Consider the following 26,215-nt stretch of genomic DNA (forward strand, 5'->3'; position numbering starts at 1 on the left):
TCTTAAGACTGCTAAATAGTAATATATTCTGACAGTTTAACGTTAAACTAAACTTTTATTTTGACGGGTTGCCGTGAAGAACTTGCAGCTGCTGTGTATGTGATATGACGGTAGTTTTCTCAAATGAAACGGTAAATGCTAATGAAGAGACTCTCAGAGCAGCTGGAGATGACATTCGTGTTCATATCATCATATAGTGAGACGGCAGAAGCTGAAAACACCGCGAGCGTCATCCGCGCTTTAGTATGTGTGTAGTAAACAAAACTCATTCATTGCGGAAATCATGGCGACTTATGCATGATATCAAATGCATCCTCAGATTTATAGTATTACTATAGCATTTCCCCGGAGCATTGCGAATCACGCGTATGGCCATGATAAGCGCTGAATGAATGACAGGCTTTCTGTTGTAACATTGCGCAAGGTAAATAAGGGTGACATCTAGTGGAGAAGACTAATGATAAGATTCACGTTAATCAGATCAGTTTTAAATGTGCTGAAATAAATCCCAGAAAAGATAGAGTCGCAGCTTTTGAGAATCGATATCATTTTTTAAAAAAAACGATTAATCGAAAAATCTATTTTTTTGCCCAGCCCTACAACCAATCAGGATCCAGGCCAGAAAATATGCATTTATAACTATATACTCTTTAAAACTTAAAGAATTAATTCTTTAAATTCTTTAAAAGCGGTTTCGAAAGTGAACAAAGTTGCAAAACTTGATGAGCTGCATAAACTGAACCCAGAAAGAAAAAATGAGACAGACACATCAATAATTGCACTTAGCAGACCTCACAGTGTAAAATTAGTCTCCTAAACATGTTTGTGTGTGTGTGTGTTACTGAGGAGCGTAACAACCTTGGCAGGTTAAGCATGCATATGTATGCGTTTATGATGATGTCAGAGCTCAGGCAGTCAGAAGGGGTCATGTGACCCTCAGTGAGGATTAGAGCTCCTCTATCTCAGCATCCTTAACAGGCCACACACAGCACTCATGCACACACACACCACTTGAGTTATTATTCACCAAAGCTGAGAAAATTCCATTAAACACACACACACACACACACACACACACAAAACCTGCACACATACTTCTGCACTAACAAGTCTTACATTTAACCTCAGTCCCACTGAGATGAAACTCTCACACACAAAACAAACTCGCTCAGAAAGAAAGTGAAAGTGAGAGGAGGCACCCACTAAGACAAACAACCCGACAACACACACACACACACACTGCCTGCTGTTGTTTACTGTGTTACAGATCTGCTCACAGGACCAAGCCTTAAAAACAGTGCCTTATAGTCACAATTAGCAGATTAGAATTGTGTGATGATATAGTTACATTTTGCAATGATATGAGCAATCATGCATTTGAGATTTGCTATATAGTATGTAATGCTTTACGTACTTACGTACATATATTTTATGTATGCGGGTAAATGTGGATGTATTAGCTATATATCCAACTGCCAAGTCTCAATGCTATTCTAGTTTCTAGATACAAGTTATAAGCCATAATGTAAAGCGAGATACTATCGACAAAACTATATATTTTTTTAATCCACTGATTAATTTTGGGCTATTTTTTCCTCCATAACATGTCTTCTTTCAGACTAGTGGTAAGAAAACATCCAAAATACACATTTAAGTGTCTATTGTATTATACTTTACCTGTAGATTTCAATTACTATTTCAATTTTCAGTTCTGGAAATTAGTGCATATTTAATATAACAACTCACTAATTTTCATATTTGAAACAACACATTGCAGAAAACCTGTATTAAAAAAAAGAATTGTCTTAATGTCCTCTGATTAATCAACTGGAGAAGTATGGTGATATCTATTAGTTACAGTTTTACCCTGGGTCTTGCCTTAAAAGCTTAAGGCTTACATACAAAAATGAGTTCATGCAATGCAGATCAAGTTCAGGGCCACTCAGAATATTTGGCAGCAGAATTCGCAAAGCATTTTTTGGCTAATTTAACAATGCTTTCAGCGATCAATAAGAATGAAGTATTCTTAATTTAAACTTAATTTAACCAGGTTTACATTTAGCATTCAGCATATTTTGCCCCAAAATCAGTGCAAAAACTGTGAAGAAAGTCTTCAGATTACATTCAGACCTGGTCATGATCTTCTCTCATCATTAAAATCCTACGCAAGAATAGGGCTGCACGATAAATCGAAATGGAATCGAGATCGCGATTCGACAGAAGCTGCGATTGTCATGTGTATCTTTTAGTGAAGCACGGTTCTGTGATCGGCAGTAAATCTCCATCCAAAGGCCAGAGGGCGCTCTCGCGCTGAAACTCCAAACACGCCTCGCAGAAGAGATGCCTTATTCTGTGTAAGAAGCCACATCATAAACAGAAGATTCAACTGCTTTCATTGAATCATCGTGACTAATAAACACACGACTACGGCAATATACAGTTTATCGGAGTTCTTCTTATTATAATTTTAATTACAATAAAGTATATTTAAATAAGTTTATTCAATGCCTTTATCACTGCTTAAATACTATGAAATATGTTGCGTGCCTTATTCTGTGTAAGAAGCCACATCATCTCACAGAAGGATTTATTTCAAACACTCGACTGACGTTATGAAGTGAGTTTGGAGTAAAAATATGTTATTAAATGTGGTATTTTCACATGCTTTCAGATGGAGCAGCTTTTACTTCACAGAGCCGTAGTTCACTGAGAAGCTATGCAAACAGCTGTCATAATCGCGAACGATTTCAGAATCGTCTTTTATTTTGTTGGGGGGCACTTCCGGCACTGAATGAAGTAAACATGTTTTTATAGCTCTCCACGAATCTATAATATTTGCTTTCAATTCACCTTGTAGCCGATTAAATACCACAAGTTGTTAACTTGACATTCTGAACAATGCCGTCAAAGCATAAGAAAACTGAAAATTCGAATACAGAAGATGCGGGAGGCACCGACAATGTTCATGAAGAGCCGCCAGCTAATGCTAATCAAACTAGCGCTGAAGCAACGGTGCCAACAAACACAGACATAATGGAAGCAATAGCAAAATTGAACGGATCCTTTAAGGAAGATGAAAGGACATCAAACTTTCTGTCAGAGTTGAACGAATCCATCGCTAACATTTCTTCCAGAGTGACAGTGACGGAAGAGACTGCAAAAGTTCACGAAACCCGCATCGAGTCACTTGAGAAACAGTGTGCACACCTGGAGGCCGAATGTGAAAAACTTAAGGAAAAAACCTGTGACTTAGAGTCAAGATCTCGACGACAAAACATTCGAATTGTCGGTATAAAAGGCGGCGCTGAAAATGGTAAACCTACTGAGTTTGTCACAAAGCTTCTGGCCAATATGCTGGGCGAGGAGAACTTCGACCGTCCAATTCAGATTGACAGGGCACACCGTTCGCCACAACCACTAAGAGATGGCCGCTCTCGGGCAATTATTGCCCGAATCCATCACTACCAAGTGAAAGAACAAATTTTGCGACTGGCAAGATCGAAACCTCTGCAATACGATGGCAAAGCGATACGTATTTTTCCAGATCTCGCAGTTGACGTCTTGAAACAGAGACAGAAGTTCGACAACATAAGAAAGAATTGCTGGGAGCATGAAGTGAGCTGCGGATATCGTTTTCCTTCCAAGTTCATCGTGACTGTGAGGGATAAAGAAACGAAGACCCTCGACTCACCCGAGGTTGCTGAAGCATATCTAAGAAGCGCAGTTTAAGTATTTGCTACTGACTGTTCAAATGTGGAGTTTTGCGCATCGTGTGTGTGTGCGTGCTCGCTCGCGAGCGAGAGAAAGAGAGAGCGAGAGAGAAAGAGAGAGAGGGGGTCACATCACAAACACATACCAGCTTCATCACGGTGTCTGTCACGCAACTCTGTTCCCCTTTCGGGCTCTGTCTTTACATTTATTTTGAAAGATGAAGCTCGCGATTATGGTAAGGGGCGTTACATTTCCGACGAGTGCTTGCGGTGTTCGGCCAATCACAATGCACTGGGTCAGCTGGCCAATCAGAGCAGACTGCGCTTGTCGGAAGGAGGGACTTTGTAGAAAACATCGAAACCTCTGCAATACGATGGCAAAGCGATACGTATTTTTCCAGATCTCGCAGTTGACGTCTTGAAACAGAGACAGAAGTTCGACAACATAAGAAAGAATTGCTGGGAGCATGAAGTGAGCTGCGGATATCGTTTTCCTTCCAAGTTCATCGTGACTGTGAGGGATAAAGAAACGAAGACCCTCGACTCACCCGAGGTTGCTGAAGCATATCTAAGAAGCGCGGTGGAGAACTGGTGAAATGTTGAAAACGCTACGTTGGACAACGGAGTCAGAAAAGACTTGTGTGTATATAATTCTCTTTGATATATTGGAAAGACTGCAAGGTATCATTTTTGCTGTATTTTGTAAGATGAGTGGGGGGCTGTACTAACGGAAGAATGTCAGGTGGCATTGAGTTAAAGGGGTCATATGACGCGATTTCAAGTTTTCCTTTCTCTTTGGAGTGTTACAAGCTGATTGTGCATACGGGAGCAGGTGTCTGTTCCGATTCACAAGGTTCGTAATGTTCAAGTTTATGGGAAGGTTACCTTTTTGAGTTTGAGTTGGAAGGTTTAATGTGCAGCGTTTATTTAAAAGGGTCAGGCAGAACATTTTTTTTTTTTACATACCGAGTAACGGAGTGAAGGTTCGCGGTGGCAGCACACTGAATTTATTAAGCTGGAACGTACGTGGACTTAACAGTCCAGTCAAAAGAGGAAAGGTTTATGCGCATCTTAAAAAATTGGGTGCGGAAATAGTTTTTCTCCAAGAAACTCATATTAAAACGACAACAAAGTTTAGCATTAAAGCTCCATGGATGTCTCAAGTCTACCAGTCAAATTTCTCTACCAAAGCTAGAGGAGTAGCAATTATTATTAGAATTTATTAAGCTGGAACGTACGTGGACTTAACAGTCCAGTCAAAAGAGTAAAGGTTTATGCGCTTCTTAAAAAATTGGGTGCGCAATTTAACACATTAAAACGACAACAAAGTTTAGCATTAAAAAGTTTAGCAACAAAGTTTAGCATTAAAGTCTACCAATCAAAATTTTCTACCAAAGCTAGAGGAGTAGCAATTATTATTAAAAAGTCTGTCCCCTTTATACATAAGCAAACTATTAAGGATAGGAATGGCAGATATTTAGTTGTGTGTGGGGAGATAAATTCATTACCCATCACTTTAGTGAATGTGTATGGTCCTAACTTTGACGATCCTTAATTTTTTGAGAACGTCTTCAAGATTATACCAGACTTTATGCATTCACAAGTCTTCATGGCTGGTGATTACAATTGCGTGTTAAATGCGAGGTTTGACACGCATCCCTGTCGAACCATAATAAGTAAATCGGCTGGGGTACTAAGTAATTATATGCAAAAGTTAAATTTAATAGATTGCTGGAGAGCTTTGCATCCCTCGGATCATGATTTTTAATTTTATTCCTCAGTTCATAAAACTTATTCAAGGATTGACTTTTTCCTAATAGATTCCAGATTGTTGCAACATGTAGTTTCAACTGAATACCATAATAGATTATTATCAGATCATGCCCCGGTTTTTCTTAATTTAAATATAAAATATAATAGATTCGGTTCTTTGGGAGACAATGAAGGCGGTTATCAGAGGCGATATTATAGCATATCAAACTGCTAAGAATAGAGAGAACAAAGCCAAATTAAATGAAATTGACATACAAATAATACATCTGGAGAGTGAATACAGATCAACTAGTTGTAAGACAACTTTGAAGAAAATTGTTGCACTGAGAAGTGAATATAACTCAATTCTTTCTAAGAAAGTGTCGAGACAACTATCATGATTTTTCATTTTATTCCTCAGTTCATAAAACTTATTCAAGGATTGACTTTTTCCTAATAGATTCCAGATTGTTGCAACATGTAGTTTCAACTGAATACCATAATAGATTATTATCAGATCATGCCCCGGTTTCTCTTAATTTAAATATAAAATATAATAGATTCGGTTCTTTGGGAGACAATGAAGGCGGTTATCAGAGGCGATATTATAGCATTATCAAACAGCTAAGAATAGAAAGAACAAAGCCAAATTAAATGAAATTGACATACAAATAACAAATCTGGAGAATGAATACAGATCAACTAGATGTGAGACTACTTTAAAGAAAATTGTTGCACTGAGAAGTGAATATAACTCAATTCTTTCTAAGAAAGTGTCGAGACAACTAATGTATATCAGGCAAAGATAGTTTGAAATAGGTGATAAACCCCAAAAATTACTTGCACACCAATTAAAGCACTCTCAGGCAACTCGTGCAATACATAAAATAAAATTTAATAATGGGAAGATAATTGTTGACCCCAAGGAAATTAATCGTTGCTTTGCTGATTTCTATAAAGAAGTCTATGAATCAAAATGTAAAACAAGCCAAGAGGCAATAGAATAATTTTTTTCTCAATTGGATCTTCCCATTCTTAGCACTGATGCAAAACAATCCTTAGATAAAGAAATTACACTAGAAGAAATAAATGAAGTAATAGAACAGTTACCTAATAACAAATCTGCGGGTCCGGACGGCTTTAGTGCCGAATTCTATAAAAAAATTCAGGAATAATCTTTTACCTATAATTCAAAGATTGATTAAAAGTGCAACAACACAAAATAAATTTCCACCAACAATGTATGAAGTGAGTATAGTATTAATTCCAAAACCGGGGCGGGACAAGCTGCAGATGTCTTCCTATCGCCCGATCTCTCTCATTTCCACTGAATCTACGATTATAACTAAAATTGTTGCGAATAGTTTGAAAAAGTACATCTGTTCTATAATTCATCAGGACCAGACTGGTTTTACGCCAGAGACATATATATTTTAATTTGAGACGGCTCTTTAACAATTTATAACAAGAAAAACATAAAGACATGTGTTATCTCATTAGATGCTCAACGAGCCTTCGACCAATTAGAGTACATACATGAAATACATGATTGCTGTTCTAAAGAAATTTGGATTCGGTTCAGAATTGATTAAACGGATTGAAATAATTTATGCACATCCAGTAGCTCCTGTTATTACCAACCAAAACATTTCAAATCCATTTCAGTTATCTCGACGTACACGTCAGGGATGCCCTTTGTCTCCTTTTTTGTTCGATATCTCAATGGAACCATTAGCAGCCAGTATCAGACACCATCCTAACATAGCGCCTATAGTGATAGAGGGCAGACCCCAACATCTTTCGTTGTATGCGGATTATATTCTCCTGTATATTTCCAACCCTGAAATGTCTATTGCACCATTACTTGAGCTTATTGAAAAATTTGGCAGTCTTTCTGGATTCACAATAAATTGGGAAAAAAGTGAATTAATGCCAGTCTCTGATGATTTAGATAAAAAATATTTATCTAGCACCAAATTTAAAATTGCAAATCACTCCTTTAAATATTTGGGTGTAATAATCACCAAAAAACCTGAAATGTAATTAAAATTGAATTGGAAAAAGAAAATTGATCAGCTTAAAGATTATATAATTTTTTGGAAGACACTCCCTATGTCCATGGTAGGCAGGATTAATGCTATAAAAATGGTTGTACTTCCAAGATTTTTGTACATATTTCAATCTATTCCTTTCTTTATTCCCCTTAATTATTTTAAACAGCTAGAATCTATTATAAGCAGCTTCATTTGGGACAATCAAAATTTAAGTCAAACATATAAATGGTAACAGTTATTTCAAACCAAATTAAAGTATGGAAACAAATCAAGGTATATTTGAAAATTCCAGATTTATATTTAGATACCCCAATCTGTAATAATCATGCTTTTCCTCCGGGGTTACATGATAAGATCTTTTTTCAATGGAAACATATGGGTATAGTAACAATACAAGATCTTTATAGGGAAGGTACATTTAGTTCTTTTGAACAACTAAAACAACGCTATGCTCTTGTTCCTGCTCATTTTTTCCGTTATTTGCAAGTCAGAGACTTTGTGAGGAAGCACATTTCAGACTTTAAATCTTTGAATTTAAATCCAACTTTAGAAAGTATTGTTAATGTACACCCTGCTAATGGCACTGTGTCAAATTTTTACAAATTATTGGTAGAAAAGGTGGACAATAACACTCACAAAATAAAACATGATTGGGAAGAGGAAATGGGTTTTAATATTCATGAAAACATGTGGGATGAGTGCTTGAGAAATGTACATACATGTTCTGTAAATGCTAGACATAATTTGATTCAGTTTAAGGTAATTCATAGGCTTCATTATTCTAAATTAAAACTTCATAAAATATATCCCATGATTTCCCCACTCTGTAATAAGTGTAAAACATTAGAAGGCACCCTGTTTCATTCTTTATTGTCATGTAGTAAAATTCAGCCATTTTGGAAATGTGTATTTAAATTTCTTTCTGAAGTGTATTCTGTCGATCGGGAGCCTGAGCCTTGTATTGGGCTTTTAGGTGCAGAAAATGCCTTTTGCAGTAAATATCAAACACAGGCCATTTCGCTCTGCATGTTACTCGCAAAAAAACTGATCTTACAGATGTGGAAAGCAGATTCTGTCCCTACTTTTGAGATGTGGGCAAGGGAACTGGGAAATATGTTACATTTGGAAGAACTGAGATTTATATTAAAAGATAAATTGTCAATTTTCATCAAGATCTGGAAACCAATAAGACTGTTCTTACAGGCAGACTGAAGTGTGTGAAGTGTGTGACGTGACATGTGGCCAAGTATGGTGACCCATACTCGGAATTTGTGCTCTGCATTTAACCCATCCAAAGTGCACACACACAGCAGTGAACACACACACACACACCGTGAACACACACCCGGAGCAGTGGGCAGCCATTTATGCTGCGGCGTCCGGGGAGCAGTTGGGGGTTCGGTGCCTTGCTCAAGGGCACCTCAGTCGTGGTATTGAAGGTGGAAGAGAGCGCTGTACATTCACTCCCCCCCCACCTATCTGCCGGTACGAGACTCAAACCCACAACCTTTGGGCTCCGAGTCCGTCTCTTTAACCATTAGGCCATTACATCTCTTTTAATCAAACTGTCTGAATATACACTATTTGGATAGCTGTTGTTGCTGTCCATAAGGATAAAAGATTGTATATTAACACGCTGTATATTAAAGCACTTGAAGTAACCTTTACCCTTTTTTTGGGGGGGGTTCTAATATAAATCTTTAATGTTCTTGGCTCAAAGTCATGTATTGTACAGTGTTACAGGTCGATGTCGTATTTTTCCTGTATAGTAGCTATTTTGTGACATTGTGCGTGTTGTTTCAAGAAAATGTAAATAAAGAGAAAAAAATATATATATATTTTTTTTTGCGTAACTTGTCGGTGAACTACGGCTACGTGTAGTAAATTCTGCTCCATCTGAAAGCGCGTGATGATGATTTCCTGCTGATTACAGAACCGGCATTACTATCAAAATGCGCACGACAATCGCATTCGATTAATCGTGCAGCCCTACGCAAGAATGGCGCAGACCCATAGCCGCTGAACAACAACCAGCATAAATGAAAGTTGCTCTACCTTAACAAAGTTGTTCAGGTGGCCAAGCTTCCTCATGTTGGAAACCCCGTGAGATTTGGCAATGTTCTGAAGGATCTCACGCATGTTATCCGAGGGTTCTGTGGAAAGCAAAAACCATAAATTAAAATCTTCAAAAAACATAATAAGGCTAATAGACAGTTACTGCTAACATATTAGCTATTCAGCATCCAGGACAGGAAATATGCATATAATAGTTTATTAAATGTGTTATTATTCTTTAAAATCTCTTTTATCTAACAACATAAATATATCACATAATGTGTCTCCATATCCACTGGGAAGCATCACTTTCTCTGTGCAGAACTCAAAAAACCTCTTGCGTGTGAGAGATTTTTGCACATACGTGATATTATGATCTAAATTCAGCAAACTTTTCCCTGCTCTAGTCTTTATTCAGTACATTTCTCAAGAGAGACGTCAAACCCACTGGCACGGCAAGATTCATCAAGATCAGAAGATGCATCAAAGACTTTTTGCACCAGCTTAGATGAAGTCTGAAGTCTTAAAACACAGACTTGTTAGGCAGCATGCAAAGATATGAGGGCATCAACTGTTTACTGATACAGCCTGACCGAGCTGAATGCACTGCAGCTATTCTGCTGACATGCAGATGTTTACTAGACAACACAAACTGATGGGGCTGTGTGTGCACTACAGATCAAAACAACACCTGGGCCCCAAATCCTAGTGAGCTGCCTAGCTAGACAGCATTTTTCAGGCATCACAGGCGTAAATAACGCGGTCTATTTAGGCAACCTATTAGGATTAGAGACGGTCAACTTCTCATTCTCCCGTCTGCACAGATGGGAAATCACTAATGACAATTTCTTGGATTTAAGGGGAATCTGATAATGTCTTGGTTATTATTAATTGAAGCATTATGGTGACTCTCACCCCGCGTAAGATCCAGCGGTACATTCTCTTCCCCGCTGTCATTCCGACCTGTCAAACACACAAAAAACGACACAATAAAGACACTGTGAGGCCTTATCCGCGATTTATCGTATGCTACACAAGCAGAGGGCTATAAACAGCGCCGGCTGCGCGCGGTAGCGGGGGTGTGGGTGCCGTTAACTTGCCTCTCATCCGTACACTCCGGGTCGGACGCCCGCGGATGCTGACCGCCATGTTGGCAGGGACGTTAATCATCACAACACCGGAACTCTCGTAACCTCTCGCGATGCTTGAGAGCAGACGATTTTATATACACACATCCAAGTACTTGAAAGTGAAACCTAGTTTTTATGCATTTCATAATGAGATTCTTTCCTATACAAAGCTTTTAAGATGATGTAAAATAAAAATGAAATAAAACATTTTGCTATAATGGAATATCATTTGCAAAATAAATCTTTGTTAATTTAATTATTGTTCATTCATTTTAATTACTGTTATGCAGAGTATTATTTTTTACCATGTGTTTGTCAAAAAAGTCAAGCGATGCTGAAGGAACTTTGAAGCTTTTCTCCGTGTAATATGTTAAAATGCTACATTTTATATGGTCATAAAATATAATTATATATACACATATATATATACACACACACAATTTTTATGTACAGAAATATTGTAAAAATTAAATACATAAAATTATTACAAAAAACAAATTATGTATATATATATATATATATATATATATATATAGCCTATTAAAGGTATTAAAACCTTTAGGCTAATACTCAATGCGTTATGATGACATTCCAGCCTGGTCTCATGTTTATACGTAGATATTAATACGTAACATTTACAAGCACAAAACGTACACTTTTGTACATTTTTATTAATGCTAAAACGTACAATTTAGACGTATTTCAACGTTTAAAATGTACAAATCGCTACGTACTTTTACCTAAAAAACGTAAAAATATTTACGTATTTTTTATATCATTAAGATATTCATATCAATGCATTTTATTCATTTTATCAATAAATATATATATATATATATACATACAACTCATTTTTGAAGTAACAGGGCTTATGGCTGAAATTGCGGTCAGTACTAAAATATGTGTAAAGCTTAAAGATTAGTTTTAGATCAATGTGTTATTACAAAAATTAGCTTTATTCATTGTATTTGAACCTTTTTGTTTTTACCTCCATTTTTTGTTTTCATTGTCATTCCAAATATATATATATATACACACACACACACACACACACTCTGGCGTTCAAAAGTTTGGGATCAGTAAGATTTTTAATGTGTTTCAAAGAAGTCTCTTCTGTTCATCAAGGCTGCATTTATTTGACCAAAACACAGAAAAAAAAACAGTAATATTGTGAAATATTATCATTTAAAATAATGGTTTTCTATTTTAATATATAATTTATTCCTGTGATCAAAGCTGAATTGTCAGTATCATTACTCCTTCGGTCTCACATGATCCTTCAGAAATCATTCTGAGATGCTGATTTATTATCGATGTTGGAAACAGTTGTTTATTTTAAACTACAAACCCGATTCCAAAAAAGTTGGGACACTGTACAAATTGCGAATAAAAACAGAATGCAATGATGTGGAAGTTTCAAATTTTTATATTTTATTCAGAATACAACATAGATGGCATATCAAATGTTTAAATATATATATATATATATATATATATAAAGAAGAAAAAAACAAAAAACAAAAGACAGGATCACAAATGACTTTATTCCTACTCAGGTGACTTTATATATACATTTTATTATATTCACTATATATCATTCTCAAACAATGCACAGTTTTTTTGGTGAAAGAATTAATGACAAATAAGGAGGTTGAAAGATGATAAAAACACACTAGACGGGTTTATCCATGCTTAGTCGTTGTCGTAGATGCACTCTGTAACAAATAAGTAGAAAAAAAATCATTGCAGTACAAAATGATGAATAAATATACTTACATCAACTGTATCTGTGCACGTTACCTTACCGTCACCAATATCATCATAAACAGAGGCGTCCCTTAGAGAGGAGAGGAAGTGAGACACAAAAAATAAGAAGCTGTGGTCAACCGATCGGGCATTCAAATGAAATCAAAATGGGCGATGTGGCATTGCAGAATTTTACACAACATTTACTCAAAATTCACTAATATTCACTATTATTCAGGCATATCAAATGAGCCAAGTGTGCTTAGAAAAGCAAAAACTGTAGCTACTGACTGGGGCGAAAGAAAAGATCATCTCACCAGAATAGAAATAGAAATGAACAGCAAGACTATACTTACTGCTCCAAATTAGCAGTAGACACATAGCCAACTGAAACAGACAGAGACTCTAATTAATAAGAGTTTCCTCTTCTGCTGTAATGTGCAGCACATGTAGTATTTCCTAAATCAACTCACATTTTCCTTCGCTGTTCCGGCCGATGAGTTTGTCATCTCCTGGATGAACGATCACATCAAAGATTTCTCCGGGTTTGACTGGTAAGTCTTTATTACCAAACTTCTTTATAGACAGCGATTGGAGAACAGTAGCTTGATACAGCACTTTGATTTCCGCATTATACTGCAAGAAGAAGCAAAGAGGGTTAGTATACAGAGTTATTCATTCACCATTCGTCAAACAAACGTATCTTACTTTAAACCTCTTTCTAAACTCTTTCTCAAACTTCTTCTTTTTCTTCGGGTCCATCTCGTCTGTCTTGCTTGTTGAGCTGAACTTTGGAAAGCTGCGGTGAATGAGAGATGGAAAAAGATACAAAAGTGACTTTGACATATTCTGAAGAAAATGCAAGAGATGCTTATCTGCGCAAAACTCACTGCTATAACATGCGAAGGTGTTCAGAGCGGTTGCTAGGGCATTTTAGCCAGTTATATTGCTTGACAGGTGAAAATCCTAAGGCTGATTAGGACTTAATACTTCACATACACTACCAGTCAGTAAGATAAAAAAAGGATACTTTTATTCAGCAAAGACACATTAAATTGATCAAAAGTGACAGTAACAACACATCAAATAACCAGAGCCACAGTAAATGTGCCTTAATTGTTGTGAAAAAAATATCATGGAGAAAAAATCCTGAATCGTCCTACTATAGGATTCATTTTCATTGAAAATATAAATTTTTTGATGTCCTTATTTTGATGTCAAACATGAGTGTTTATTATTGTTTTATCATCTTAAGATCATTTTAAACTTATTTTTGTAAAATGTATTGTTATATAACTAAATGTATGCAATAAATGACAATTGTTTTGATATTATGTAATATAATGCAATGACTAAGACATTAAGTGATTTAAGCAACCACTCAAAAGCTTGGGGGCAGTAAACTGTTTTTTTTGCCACATTTGTAATAAATGCTGTACTTTTGAATTTTCTATTCATCATAAAATACTGAAAAAATATCACAGTTTCCACACAAATATTGAGCAGCACAACTGTTTTCAAATCCACATATTAGAATAATTTACACAAATAAATTACATTTTAAAATAGAATTGTATATTTAAATAGCAAACAGCTATTTACAATTGTAATCATATTTTGAAATATTACTGTTTGACTGTATTTTTTCAAATAAATGCAGCCTTGGTGAGCAAAAAGGACTTCTTTCAAAAACATTAAAGGGTTAGTTCACCCAAAAATCTAAATTAACCCATAAATTACTCATCCTCAAGTCATCCTAGGTGTATATGACTTTCTTCTTTCAGACGAATCCAGTCGGAGTTATATTAAAAATTGTTGGTTGATCTTTCAAGCTGTTTCATGGCACTCAGAGGGTGTTGCAGTGCTTCAGTCCAAAAGCAGTTAAATAAAATGCGCCCATCCATAAAAAAAATGTCTCACACGGCTCCGGGGGGTGAACAAAGGCCTTCTGTAGCGAATCGATGCGTTTTTGTAAGAAAAATATCCATATTCAAAACGTAATAATCACTTTAATGTAGCTTGCGCCAACAGTCCTACAGCAGCTCAAGGCGGATGACGTATGAGTTGAGCGTTGCGCATGCGCCTCGTGAAAACCAACGTTTGTTTACAGGAGCAAAGGCAAGGCAAGTTTATTTGTATAGCACATTTCATACACAATGGTAATTCAAAGTGCTTTACATAAAATAAAATAAAAAGAATAATCACAACAATAAAACAAGTAATTTAAAAACTTTGAAAATTATTTTAAAAAATTGATTTAAGAGGTTTAAAATGAATTTAAGAAGACGATTATACATATAATATAGTGCAATCAGTTCGGACATCGCACAGTGCTCATTCAATAAATGCACAGCTAAACAGATGAGTTTTGAGTCTGCATTTAAATGTGACTAATGTTTTAGCACATCTGATCTCTTCTGGAAGCTGATTCCAACTGCGGGTGGCATAATAACTAAAAGCACATTCCCCTTGTTTTGTGTGAACCCTTGGTATTTCTAACTGACTCGATCCTAATGATCTGAGTGGTCTGTTAGGTTTATATTCAGTGAGCATATCTGCTATATATTTAGGTCCTAGGCCATTGAGTGATTTATAAACGAGATTTATTAAATGTATAATGCAATGTCTTACCATCTGGCAGACTGAAAAAATAGATGTTTTTTAGTAAAAAATATAAATAACAATTAACCTGAATATGTTAATAATCTTTAACAAGTGTACAAGGTACTCTCTTACTTATTGACTTCATCATCTGCGCACACATCATCATACACCTCCTGTTCCTCCTGTGTGCTTCCCACAACATCTAGAGTGTCCGGTTTCACAAAACCATCTACACATAAAACACACCAACACAAAGTCAAAATAGCAGCTGAAAATGGTTAGAGACAAACAGGAAGCTTCAGCCTATTAAAGACCGAGCATGATCAGTTTAGCAGCTCTTGTTAGCAAATAAACATGACTGAATTCTTTTCAAAGTAAATACAGTGCCGTGCAGCAGAGTAACTCACAGAGGCCTTCAGTGTTTCTGGAGAGCCAATAGTCCTTTGGGTTTTCTGTTTTACGTACAATTTCAATGCTCTCTCCCTGCTTCAGTGGAAGTTTGTTCTTTCCACCCTTGTGATCCACACTGGCCTTCGCTGTTTCAACCACCACAATCGGACCCTTGATCTATCCGAGCACAAACAGCAGTGATGGTGTACGTTTCTTACAGTCATTGTCACTTATTAATGTTAGCATTCAAAAAATAAACAAATAAACATGTTTACAAAACTGCAACAAAATTACAGTTACATAATGTCTATGGGAAAAACTTGTGAAAAGTGAGTCTGGGTCACAAAATGAAAAAATAAAATAATAATAATAATGAATGAAAAAAACCCCCCATATATATACACATACATACATACATACATACATATATATTTTTTTTTCAGTTACTGTTGTTTTGTTATAAACAAAATTACAGTTACTCAATTTCTATGAGCAAAGAAACTCATGAAAACTGAGTCTGGGTCACGTTTCACACCAAAATAAATAAATAAATTTATAAATGTATAAATATAAAAATACATTTTTATATATAGAATGAAAATTAACAATAAAAATAGTTTAGAGAGGGAGAGAGAGGGGGTGGGGGGGATGCACATTTAACCTCAAAATCAAAATTGCTTTTATATTTCACATAAACAAATATATAGTTCATATTCATATGTATAAATATAGAAATATATCATTTTCCTCCATGATCACAGTGGTGTGACCCTGGACCACAAAACCAGTCATAAGGGTCAATTTTTTGAAATTGAGATTTATATATTATCTGAAAGCTGACTAAATAAGCTTTCCATTGATTTATGGTTTATTAGGATAGGACAATATTTGGCCGAGAAACAACTATTTGAAAATTAGAAAATCATCTTTAAAGTTGTCCAAATGAAGTCCTTAGCAATGCATATTACTAATCAAAAATCAAGTTTTCATATATTTACAGTAGGAAATTTACAAAATATCTTTATGGAACACGATCTTTACTTAATACCCTAATGATTTTTGGCATAAAAGAAAAATCTATAATTTTGACTTAAGACTGCTTTTGTGCTCCAGGGTCACATATGTATACATATTTTAATGACTATTAAGTGCAATTCCCTTCCAAATTGTCATTTTGCAATATAATGATTTTTAAAAAATCAGCATAAACTTATTTATATCATCATAAATAAAAGCCAGTAAAACAAGTACCACTATGATCATGAAGGAAAATGTATTTATTTACAAATAAATAAAAACAAATGTCAAAAAATTTTCATAATCCTAAAATAAATCTTCTACTTATGTGAAATATAATATCAATTTTGAGGAGAAATGTGTCTCCAGATGTGTTCTTGACAGGTTTTGCGAGATGAATAATATAATGAAATAAAATAATGAAAATGAAAATAAATCCAGCAGCACTGAGCTGTTTGCAATCACTTTAAACTTTTTCCTGGCGTCCTGCTCCCTTTTCTCTCTCTCTTTCTTCTCTTTCTTCTCCTGCTCCAAGCGTTTCTTCTCTTCTTTTTCCAGCTTTTTCTTGAGTTCCTTTGATTCTTTTGTCGTCTTTTCTTCTTTCTGTTCTTTGTTTTGCTCTGGCCTGTGTAGAGGAGTGTTCCATTAGCAGAATTTTTAGTGAGTTTTCTATTTTGTTTTCTTCATTAATCATATTAAAATTTGAGCCCAATTGATATGCAGCCTTTGCTAAAGACTAACCAACTACATTCACAAAACGTGAGCAGCATTTGCCTGTGCAGAACGTGCTAGTATGATCCTAGGGTACTGCTTCACAAGTTTGTTGAAAATTACTTAAAGTAACAGTGAAGGACAAGAGAAAATTCATACTTTGGTTCAGGGGTTTGCTCCAATTATTAAATATTATGAGCAATAGTAAATTAATTCATACTCGAACATTAAATGAACACTTACCAATTGTGATCAAGATCCTCGTACATGTCCTCGTCTGACTCCTACACAAGAAACAAACATCATCATCATCACTGGCTTTGTAGAAGTTACTGCATCCAAACCAATCAACTGTAATTAGTGACCTCATTAGCTCACTAGAGTCCATTATAATGGCCGTGTTGTGAATGCTATCATTTCCTTTTGAGATTCTGGTTCATTTGCAGAAGTGTCTCAGCAGCCATATGTTATGCAATTTAAAACATCTCTAAAGAGTTTATACAGTATAATTACACACAATGAACGTTTCATCTTTACCTCAGGGTCGTTGCTGCTTTTACCTAAAACAGAAAGAGACGTCAGTAGTACAGAATTAAAAAGACAAACAAACCTCAGCACTAATGATGGAGGAAATCGGAAGTCACACCTAATGTCTAAATGTGACAGCATGTGAGATATTTTGTAAGGCAATGGCATTCAGACATTAAGTTGACAGATATTTCTTAGGGTCACTATATGTATCAAACATTAATATTAAATAACTTCTCTGTGAACGGCACCTAGTGAAGTCTCCATCCGGCTCATGATGTCCGTATCATCGTAATAACCCTCCTCATCCCTGTTCACAACAGAAGAAACACATTTTAAACTGCAGCTTCACATCTTTGTCTTAAAAGAAAAAAAAATTGTTAAAAAGAAACTGTGCTACAGTATACAATATCAGGGTGGCAACACTATAAAATTAATGTGTGCATTTTGCAAAAAGCATTGTGGCAATGCAAATACTAATGTATTGTTATTTTACCATTGTACTGAACTATTACCATATTCATGTAACAGCATTTGTGTATTTTTTACTCATGTGCCACTCCAAGGTACTTCATTAGTAAACCCCCATTGTATTACTACAGAACCTTGTCCTAAAAGCAATACATAAATGAATAAAATAAAACGTATTCAAATAATTATTTTCATGGTAGGCCTACTTTTTTGGAAAGTATTTTATATATTTCTATTGTATTGTAATGGCGTGTAAATCTCAAGAATGATTACTGATGCCGTTTTTAAACGCATCTCAAAGTGAGCACTCACACTGGAGGGGGAGCAGGTGGAAATGTGAAGGGTGGGGGTGGGGGTGGAGTCACAGATGTGATTGACAGGCGTTCTGGAGGTGGTGGGGGTCGGAGGGAGAAATGTTCCTCAGGGTTGCTGGTGTTGGATACTGATGAACCAGCAGACAGAAACAGAACATGAAGCGACAAGTGCATATATATTTACTAGAGGTTACAGTTCACAATTCAGGGAAATACCTTTTGGATGTTTAGACCAGAATACAATTGGCCCAGAAAGTTTTTGGACACACTTTATGAATGCCATTAGGTAACAACACATCAACCCACCAGAACCAGAGAAAATGTGCTTAATTACTGCGAAAATAACGTTATAATGCAAAAATGGTTCTACTATAGGATTCATTGTCATTATGCAAAATATAATTTTTTTTTTTTTACTTATATATATTTTTTTTTAAGTTTAAGGCCAGTAAGATTTAATTTTTTATCAAATTAATATTTTTATTTGCATTAAATTGATTAAAAAAATTCAGTAAAGCCTTTTATAATTGTACAAAAGATTTATATTTCAAATAAGTGCTGTTGAACTTTTTATTCATCAAAGAATCCTGAAAAAACATATCAGTTTCCACAAAAATATTAAGCAGCACACGTTTTCAACATTGATAATAATAAGAAGTGTTTCTTGAGCAGCAAATCAGTATATTAGAATGATTTCTGAAGGATCATGTGACACTGAAGACTGGAGTAATGATGCTGAAAATTCAGCTTAGCATCACAGAAATAAATTACATTTTAAAATTAATTCAAATAGAAAACCGTTATTATCAATTGTAATAATATTTCACAATGTTACTGTTTTTACTGTATTTTTGACCAAATAAATGCAGCCCTGGTGAGCATTAGAGACTTCTTTCAAAAACACTAAAAATAAATCTTTCTGACCCCAATTTTTTGAACAGTAATGTGTCCAAAATCTTACTGGTATTGTGGGTGTAAATTCACATGATCTCAGACATCTAAAAAGAATGAACTGAATCTTTCTCTGAATAAAAACACATCAGTTTAGCTTAAATGAGCTTCATCATTGAGGTCCGCATCTTACCGTTCCCTCTGAACTTGTTGAGGTTAACATGTGGAGGTCTCTGTGGTTTAGCAGGACATTTTCCTAAAGCAAACACACTGGGAAGAGACTTCTTTTTTGGCACTGACAAATCACCAGTAGCGGTTCCCGGTGCTGCAGAGATCTTTTCATGGAGAACAGGTTTCTGTATAATAGGCAGTTTGGCAGGAATCTGGAATCCGGCTCCAGTGGGGGCTTGTGTAAAAGCGTTCTCCTGGTTTCCTCTATTGGGCAGCTTCACTCCTACAGCATCACATCTCGAGTCACCACTGGTCTTGTTGTTCGAAACTGGAGGATTGAATCTAGCCTCCATAGAGTTAACCATGAAGTTGGGTTTGACCATGAGTGGCCTGGAGCCTGCGCCTTTATTCATGTCCACAGGTTTAAGTTTCGCCAGCTTGGGGATCAACACTGGATTCTGGTCATGATTCCCGGCGCTGCTGAATTGATTGTTCTGAGCAGGTTGGGAATACAATCTTTCGCCAGCCAGTGAGTTAAAGAGAGACATCAGGGATTGTACATTAGAGGCCTAAAAATGTACAACATAAAAAAAACATTGGCAACACTTTACAATAAGGTCTCATTTGTTAACATTAGTTAATGCATGAACTAACTGAGCAATATATTTTTACAGCATCTATTAAAGGGCACATATTATGCAAAATCCACTTTTACATGGTGTTTGGACATAAATGTGTGTTGGCAGTGTGTGAACACAACCAACCTAGAATGATCAAATCCACCCACTCCTTATTTTTTAATTCCTATTAAACCAAACCAGTCTCATTAGGCATGCCGTTTTGATTCTCTTAGCATTGTGACGTCCATAGACTGTATAAAAACATGGACGTAATGTCCGTGACGTCACCCGTAGGTTTCCGAAGAGCATTTTTGAAGCCTAAAGTAGGCGGAGCCGGCCATTGCCATCTTGGCAGCGCGTCACTCCCGGATAATCGAAAATGGGCAAAGAGGCGGGAGCTGGTTGCGGAAACCACGGCTACCAAGCTTGACGGTGGTGACAGCAGCGGCAATCCACCTGTCACTCAAGTGGCCACGCCCACATTAGGGCAGAATTAGCTATATAGACCAAAACCACTTTTTGTATCAGGCTGTAAGCATATTTTTTTCTGCTGTAAAGTTGGGCATTTTAACATGGGGAGTCTATGGGACTGACTCCCTTTTGGAGCCAGCCTCTAGCGGCCAGTCGATGAATTGCAGTTTTAGTCAATTCCGTGTTGGTTTCACGAGAGAGACCGGAAGGTTGCCGCTTGGTGACGTCACAATGTTTAGGCCCCGCCCACAGCCGCTGACTGACAGTCCTGCATTACCGTAGTTTCCGCCCTCAGCGAGTTGTGTTTGGTTGTACGCCGTCCTCTATTTTCTCCGCGCTCGAGAAGCTGTAATGTCAACGTCTAGTAAGTAATTTCGGTGTTCTGTGTTTGGCTGCAAGACTGAACATAAGAGTCTTCATTTTCTCCCAACATCTGAGGACTCCGTGGATTACTTTTGTTTATTTGAAGGTAATGCGCCTCAAAATCTATCTAAATACGTAACGTTATACGTCTGCGCAAATCATTTCACTCCAGACTGCACTGTGAATGTCGTTATTTTAGTGCTTAGCTAACGTTTTAACCGTATTTGTGTGTGTATGTTATTGAAGTATTTGAATTGATCAGCGTCATGCTGGTAAGATTAGTTAGCGCGGCGCTGTTAGATCGGTGGCACTAGCAAACACGTCCTCCCTGCGCTGTCGAATCGTTCGCACGGCAGCGAGCTCTTTAACATCGTGCTGTTTAGTCCCACTTTCAGTGTGTTTGGCTTCCCATATGTACGGCTGAACATCGGTTCTCTCGCTCTCAGGGTGTGTTCACACTTGTCATGTTTGGTTCAATTAAAACAAACCCTGGTGCGATTGCTCTGTTAGTGCGGTTCATTGGGTGTATTCACACCTGTCTTGTTTGGTTCGATTGAATCAAACTCAAGTTCGTTTCTACCCTTGGTGCGGACCTTTTGGGCAGGTGTGAATACAGCAATCGCACTCGTGCAGACCAAACAACCGCACTGAGACCCAGCTGAAGAGGTGGTCTCGGTCCGGTTCCAAACAAACTCTGGTACGCTTGAGAATTTCTGTCCAATGAATGGATGACCTTAGCACAAGTGTGGTTTTGTTTACAATTTCTGGTTCACTTGCAAAAAGGGCAATGTGAAAGCGAACCGCACCAAACAAAAAAAAATCAACATTGTATTTGGTCCGGACCAAAGCAAGTGAACTAGCGAACTTTCCTGGTGTGAATACAGTGTGGACGCTGCCATCCGAAACCTGGTGCGCACCAGCGGACCGAGACCGCTAAAATGATGGGTCTCGGTCCACTTCCAGACAAACTCTGGTGTGGTTCGAATTAAATATGAACGCAACACGGACCAAATACTTATAAACAAACCAAAAACAGAAAGTAATGACAATGCGACATGATTTGACGACGCAGAACGAGCGGTGTATCCCAAACAAAATGAGCAGAGGGCAAACGTGGAGCAACGAGGAGGTAAAGTGCCTTTTATGAGCTCTTCGTGAGTTCGCAGGTAGTGAAAATAAAATCATAAGTACACGCAGCAATGAGCGCGCTTAGTCCAGCAGACGGCATTAGGTGTGTTCGACTTAAAGCGGCGCTGAGCAGACCGATCAGTGAACGGGTGCTTTGATGTCAAACACCGATCGCTCTGCGCAGCGCAGCTTTAAGCCGAACACACCTTTTGATTTGGGTGTTCAGTGAGTTCCGTCACGAAATATACGTCATTCAACCTGACCAATCGGGTTGTGAACGTATCACTATGCCTTTAGGTTCGGTATCTTTAGGTTCGCTGTCAAAAATACCAGTGTGAACGCACAGCGGACCAGGACCAAATGCATCATTTTCTTTTTTGGTCCGGACCAAACGAACCAAGAGAACCGAACTACAAGTGTGAACGCACCCTGTCAGTCTACTGGCTGTTTGTTGCTGTAGGTTTGCAAAGCAGATATGTATACCAAAGACACAGAGATGGGCGGGAATATGCAGCTCATTTGCATTTAAAGTGATACACAACAAAACAGCTCTTTTGTTTAGACACGCCCTAAAAAGGACATTTTCCAGATATAATAAATTATCTGTGGGGTATTTTCAGCTGAAACTTCACAGACACATTCTGGGGGTACCCAAGACCAATATTACATCTTGTAAAAAGGGGCATAATAGGTGCCCTTTAACCTTTCTTAATCTTGCAAAAATACAATTGCTCTGTGTTCATGTTAGTTCACAGTGCATTAACTAATGTTAACAGATATAATTGTGATTTTAAATATGCATTACACTGAAAGAAGTTTCAACTCAGTAATTCTAGTAAATTTTACAAATAATTACAAAGAAATGGCAAGTAACACTTTTTTGAAAGTTGAAAGACTGAAATATTTTTGGACACTTAAAATCATCATCTGTACATAAATCTTCTGTTCCAGATTTGACCACATTATTATTTATTTTTTTCTTTAGTCTTATTGAATTGTTCTTTCTGTTCTCATGCATGTACCTAGAGCTCCTAAAAAACACAACAAATTCCTTGTGTTTGTACACACTTGGAGAATAAAGCTCATTCGGATTCTGAAAATCATTTAAATGAATCCTCTAGCACCAAGTACGACATAACTTCGTAACTCACCCCATGTTTGTATGAAGCCACATCAAATTGTGTGGCTTGAGGAGACGTGTGCTATGACTTTTTTATACAATTTAACTTGTATGGTGGGCAATAAAATAGGGCAAAAAATTCCATAAATTTACAGTAAATGGGGGCCTATAGATACCTGATTCTGTTTCAAAACAATAATTGGTAACACTTTACAATTAGATTCATTAGTTAACTACTTTAGTTAACATGAACTAAGAATGAACAATACTTCTACAGCATTTATTAATCGTAGTAATGCCAATACTTACTAATGCATTATAAAATCAAAAGTTGTGCTTGTTAACATTAGTTAATGCACTGTGAATTAACAAACTATGAACGACTATTTTCACTAACTAACATTAACAAAGATGAATAAATACTGTAATAAATGTATTGTTCATGTTAAATACATTAACTAACATTAACCAATTGTAAAGTGTTACTGATTCATTTAAAATATAAAAATGCTGCAATTGTGATATATATGGAGTCAAAACAGTGTAATAAAGCACTTGCAATTTCAAGAAAAAAATATAAGAAAAGGTCTCAGTTGTAAGTAGACCATGACTAGTTGCATAAACTGCAGAGAGTAATTCCCCCCAAAAAACTTTTGGTGATCAGTTCTTAAAAGAACCATTATTTCTTAGAGTGAAAAACATTAAAAAAAAAACTATAAAGAACCTTTTGTGGAACGTAAAGTTTCCATGGATGTTAAAGGTTCTTCATGCAACCAAAGATGACAATAAAGAACTTTTGTTTTTAAGAGTGCAACAACACTAAAAGCCACTCTGAACACTTTAGCAATGTTAATGTTAACTAGTGAACCTAATTGTAAAGTGTTACCACTTATTGTTTTGAAACAGAATCAGGTATCTATATGCCCCCATTTACTGTATGTTCATGGGATTTTATGCTCCATTTTATTGCCCACCATACAAGTTCAATTGCATAAAAAAGATATAGCTTTTTTATGATATCACTGAATTCAATGAACTGCCTTTAACTGAAAATTGAGTGTTTACTATTGTCCTTTTGCACTGACACACTATTTTCCTATTTTGATACTGTTAAGCTGCTTTGACACCTTCTGTATTGTTAAAAGCACTATATAAATAAAGGTAAAAAAAAAAATCCTTGCATGCAACAGTCAATACAACTCACATTTTCTTCAGAAAATATAAAAAATAATAAAAAATATTTATTAACTATAATCACTAATGTTATAATTAATGCAGCAATATTAAGCAGGCTATACTGCTAAAAACATGTTGAATAATTAAGACCGTTAAACTGTGTGTTCACACCTTTAGGGTTCCGCCTTTACACAAGTCACTCTTTACATTCACAAGCGTGAAAACCCCTGAGAATTTGTATACTGCTGTCTGCTTCTTCAAAATGCATTTAAATGATCAATATTATTGCACTCTTATCAAACACATCATATAATTATCAATCCTGATAAAAAAAATCCCCAAGCATCAAATCACTATTGCTATTATAGAATCTGCTCTAATATGCTGCACTAACACAAGTATAATCGAGAACTAAACCATCAACAGCAAACTGAAAAATTATCATAAAAGACGCTCCTTTAAATAAATCAGCACGATCTCCCAGTGAACTCACCCAGCCAGTGAATAAGTGTGTGCAAGAATACAGTGGGGCTCTGAAACGAGTGAGAATCACAAATACACCCAGAGGAAATGCATGTTTCCATTACTTTAATAAGGAAGAGGTGTAACCAGGGTTTCACTATCGAGCATCACGACCCTGATCTGGGGTCAGGTTTATCATCAACTCAAAACCACAGTCTCATTTTTTGGCCTTTCAGAGTGAGAAACAACACAAACTCTGGCCAGGTGGTCAAATGCCTATTATACAAGCATAAATGATAATATAATCTCTGGTGTTTATTTGAGGAGCATATGAAGGTCAGTCTTCTAATTCAGAACGCCACAAAAGTCTTTCACCAATAGCACTGCTGAAAGCAAAGAGCAGGACTCACCATAATGATGGCATGTGCTGGAACAACGGTCACTAGGTTATTAGTTTGTCTGTGGAGTCTTTTCAAGGAGTGTGGTTGAAAGAATGGGAGAACTGATGACAAACAACTTTTTTCTTCCTCCTTAATGGCATAGACCTTTGAGCAAAACACATTCATTTGAATCAGTGAGTGAGAAATATGTATTTATAGGGCAAAGAGAACTTAAAAATGTAATCATTTCAATTCAAATCATTATTTTGTGTATTTGGTGTAATAGAATATGTTGACATGCTTTAATGTTCAAAAAATACATTATTTTTCAAATACTGTACATTATTGTAGGTCCTCTATGCCCCGCCTCTCTCAAACATGTCGTTTTCAACAAAGCCCCTCCTTCCAACAAGCACAGTCTGCTCTGATTGTCCAGCTGACCCAGTGCATTGTGATTGGCCGAACACCACAAGCACACGCCTGTAATGTAACGCCCCTTACCATAATCGCTTCAGCTTTCAAAGTAAATATCAAGACAGTTGATATTTACACGACGCCTTACTCTGCGCTGCGCAAAACTCTGCATTTGAGCAGTCAATAGCAAATACTTAAACTAATAACAAAACAGTAGCTGATTCAGAAGCGCCAGATTGTCATAGCAAAGTCGGAATTGACCCTTTTTTTATTTTTTAGAATATGACCTTTAAGGGGTGAATCTTGCAAAAATATATTGAGGTTTTTACCTCAAGATTACAAAATATAAATTATATTATATAATTATACTATAAATTATATTACTATATAATTATAAATCATATTTTGCTAGAAAATTAAGCCTGCACTTTTCTCTGACACATGATTTTCATATTAAGCACATTTTTCAAATTAAAAAAAAAAAATTACACCTATGCTCAAAAGTGATAAAGGCAGTACAAAAATACTACCATGATG

The 26,215-nt window shown here is 36.3% G+C and overlaps 2 protein-coding genes across 2 annotated transcripts in view; both read right to left on the reverse strand.

The window, feature by feature from the left end:
- Positions 1 to 10,726, reverse strand: part of rictora (RPTOR independent companion of MTOR, complex 2 a) — a 48,185-nt gene extending 37,459 nt beyond the window's left edge. Inside the window, exons 1-3 of the mRNA XM_016253365.1 lie at positions 10,672 to 10,726; positions 10,487 to 10,534; positions 9,572 to 9,669 (exon numbers count right to left, since the gene is read on the reverse strand). Of these exons, the coding sequence (XP_016108851.1) occupies positions 9,572 to 9,669; positions 10,487 to 10,534; positions 10,672 to 10,720 (195 nt within the window). The 5' untranslated portion in view covers positions 10,721 to 10,726. The remainder of the gene's footprint in view (positions 1 to 9,571; positions 9,670 to 10,486; positions 10,535 to 10,671) is intronic.
- A 1,512-nt stretch (positions 10,727 to 12,238) lies between these two features.
- Positions 12,239 to 25,498, reverse strand: fyb1a (FYN binding protein 1 a). The gene is made up of 16 exons (XM_016253357.1): positions 25,295 to 25,498; positions 19,567 to 20,038; positions 18,481 to 18,610; positions 17,949 to 18,007; positions 17,707 to 17,729; positions 17,413 to 17,453; positions 16,924 to 17,083; positions 15,459 to 15,618; positions 15,184 to 15,280; positions 15,079 to 15,089; positions 13,438 to 13,447; positions 13,156 to 13,246; positions 12,921 to 13,083; positions 12,804 to 12,834; positions 12,507 to 12,538; positions 12,239 to 12,416 (listed from the first exon to the last, which is right to left on the reverse strand). The coding sequence occupies exons 1-16, from the start codon at positions 25,448 to 25,450 to the stop codon at positions 12,394 to 12,396; spliced, it is 1,659 nt and encodes a 552-aa protein (XP_016108843.1). The 5' UTR covers positions 25,451 to 25,498; the 3' UTR covers positions 12,239 to 12,393.
- Positions 25,499 to 26,215: the final 717 nt, after the last annotated feature.

This window comes from Sinocyclocheilus grahami, unplaced genomic scaffold (assembly GCF_001515645.1).
Source record: "Sinocyclocheilus grahami isolate Dianchi unplaced genomic scaffold, SAMN03320097.WGS_v1.1 scaffold1177.1, whole genome shotgun sequence".
In the NCBI taxonomy this organism is placed as follows: Eukaryota; Metazoa; Chordata; class Actinopteri; order Cypriniformes; family Cyprinidae; genus Sinocyclocheilus; species Sinocyclocheilus grahami.

Bases quoted from the DNA above. Each gene is read 5' to 3' on its own strand.
- fyb1a (XM_016253357.1), bottom strand. From the start codon at position 25,450: ATGAATGTGTTTTGCTCAAAGGTCTATGCCATTAAGGAGGAAGAAAAA. The intron at 20,039-25,294 runs GTGAGTCCTGCT...CAACCTGCTCAG, and splicing joins CAGCACATGCCATCATTATG to AACAATCAATTCAGCAGCGC. The intron at 18,008-18,480 runs GTGAGTGCTCAC...TGTTGTGAACAG, and splicing joins CCACCTGCTCCCCCTCCAGT to GGATGAGGAGGGTTATTACG.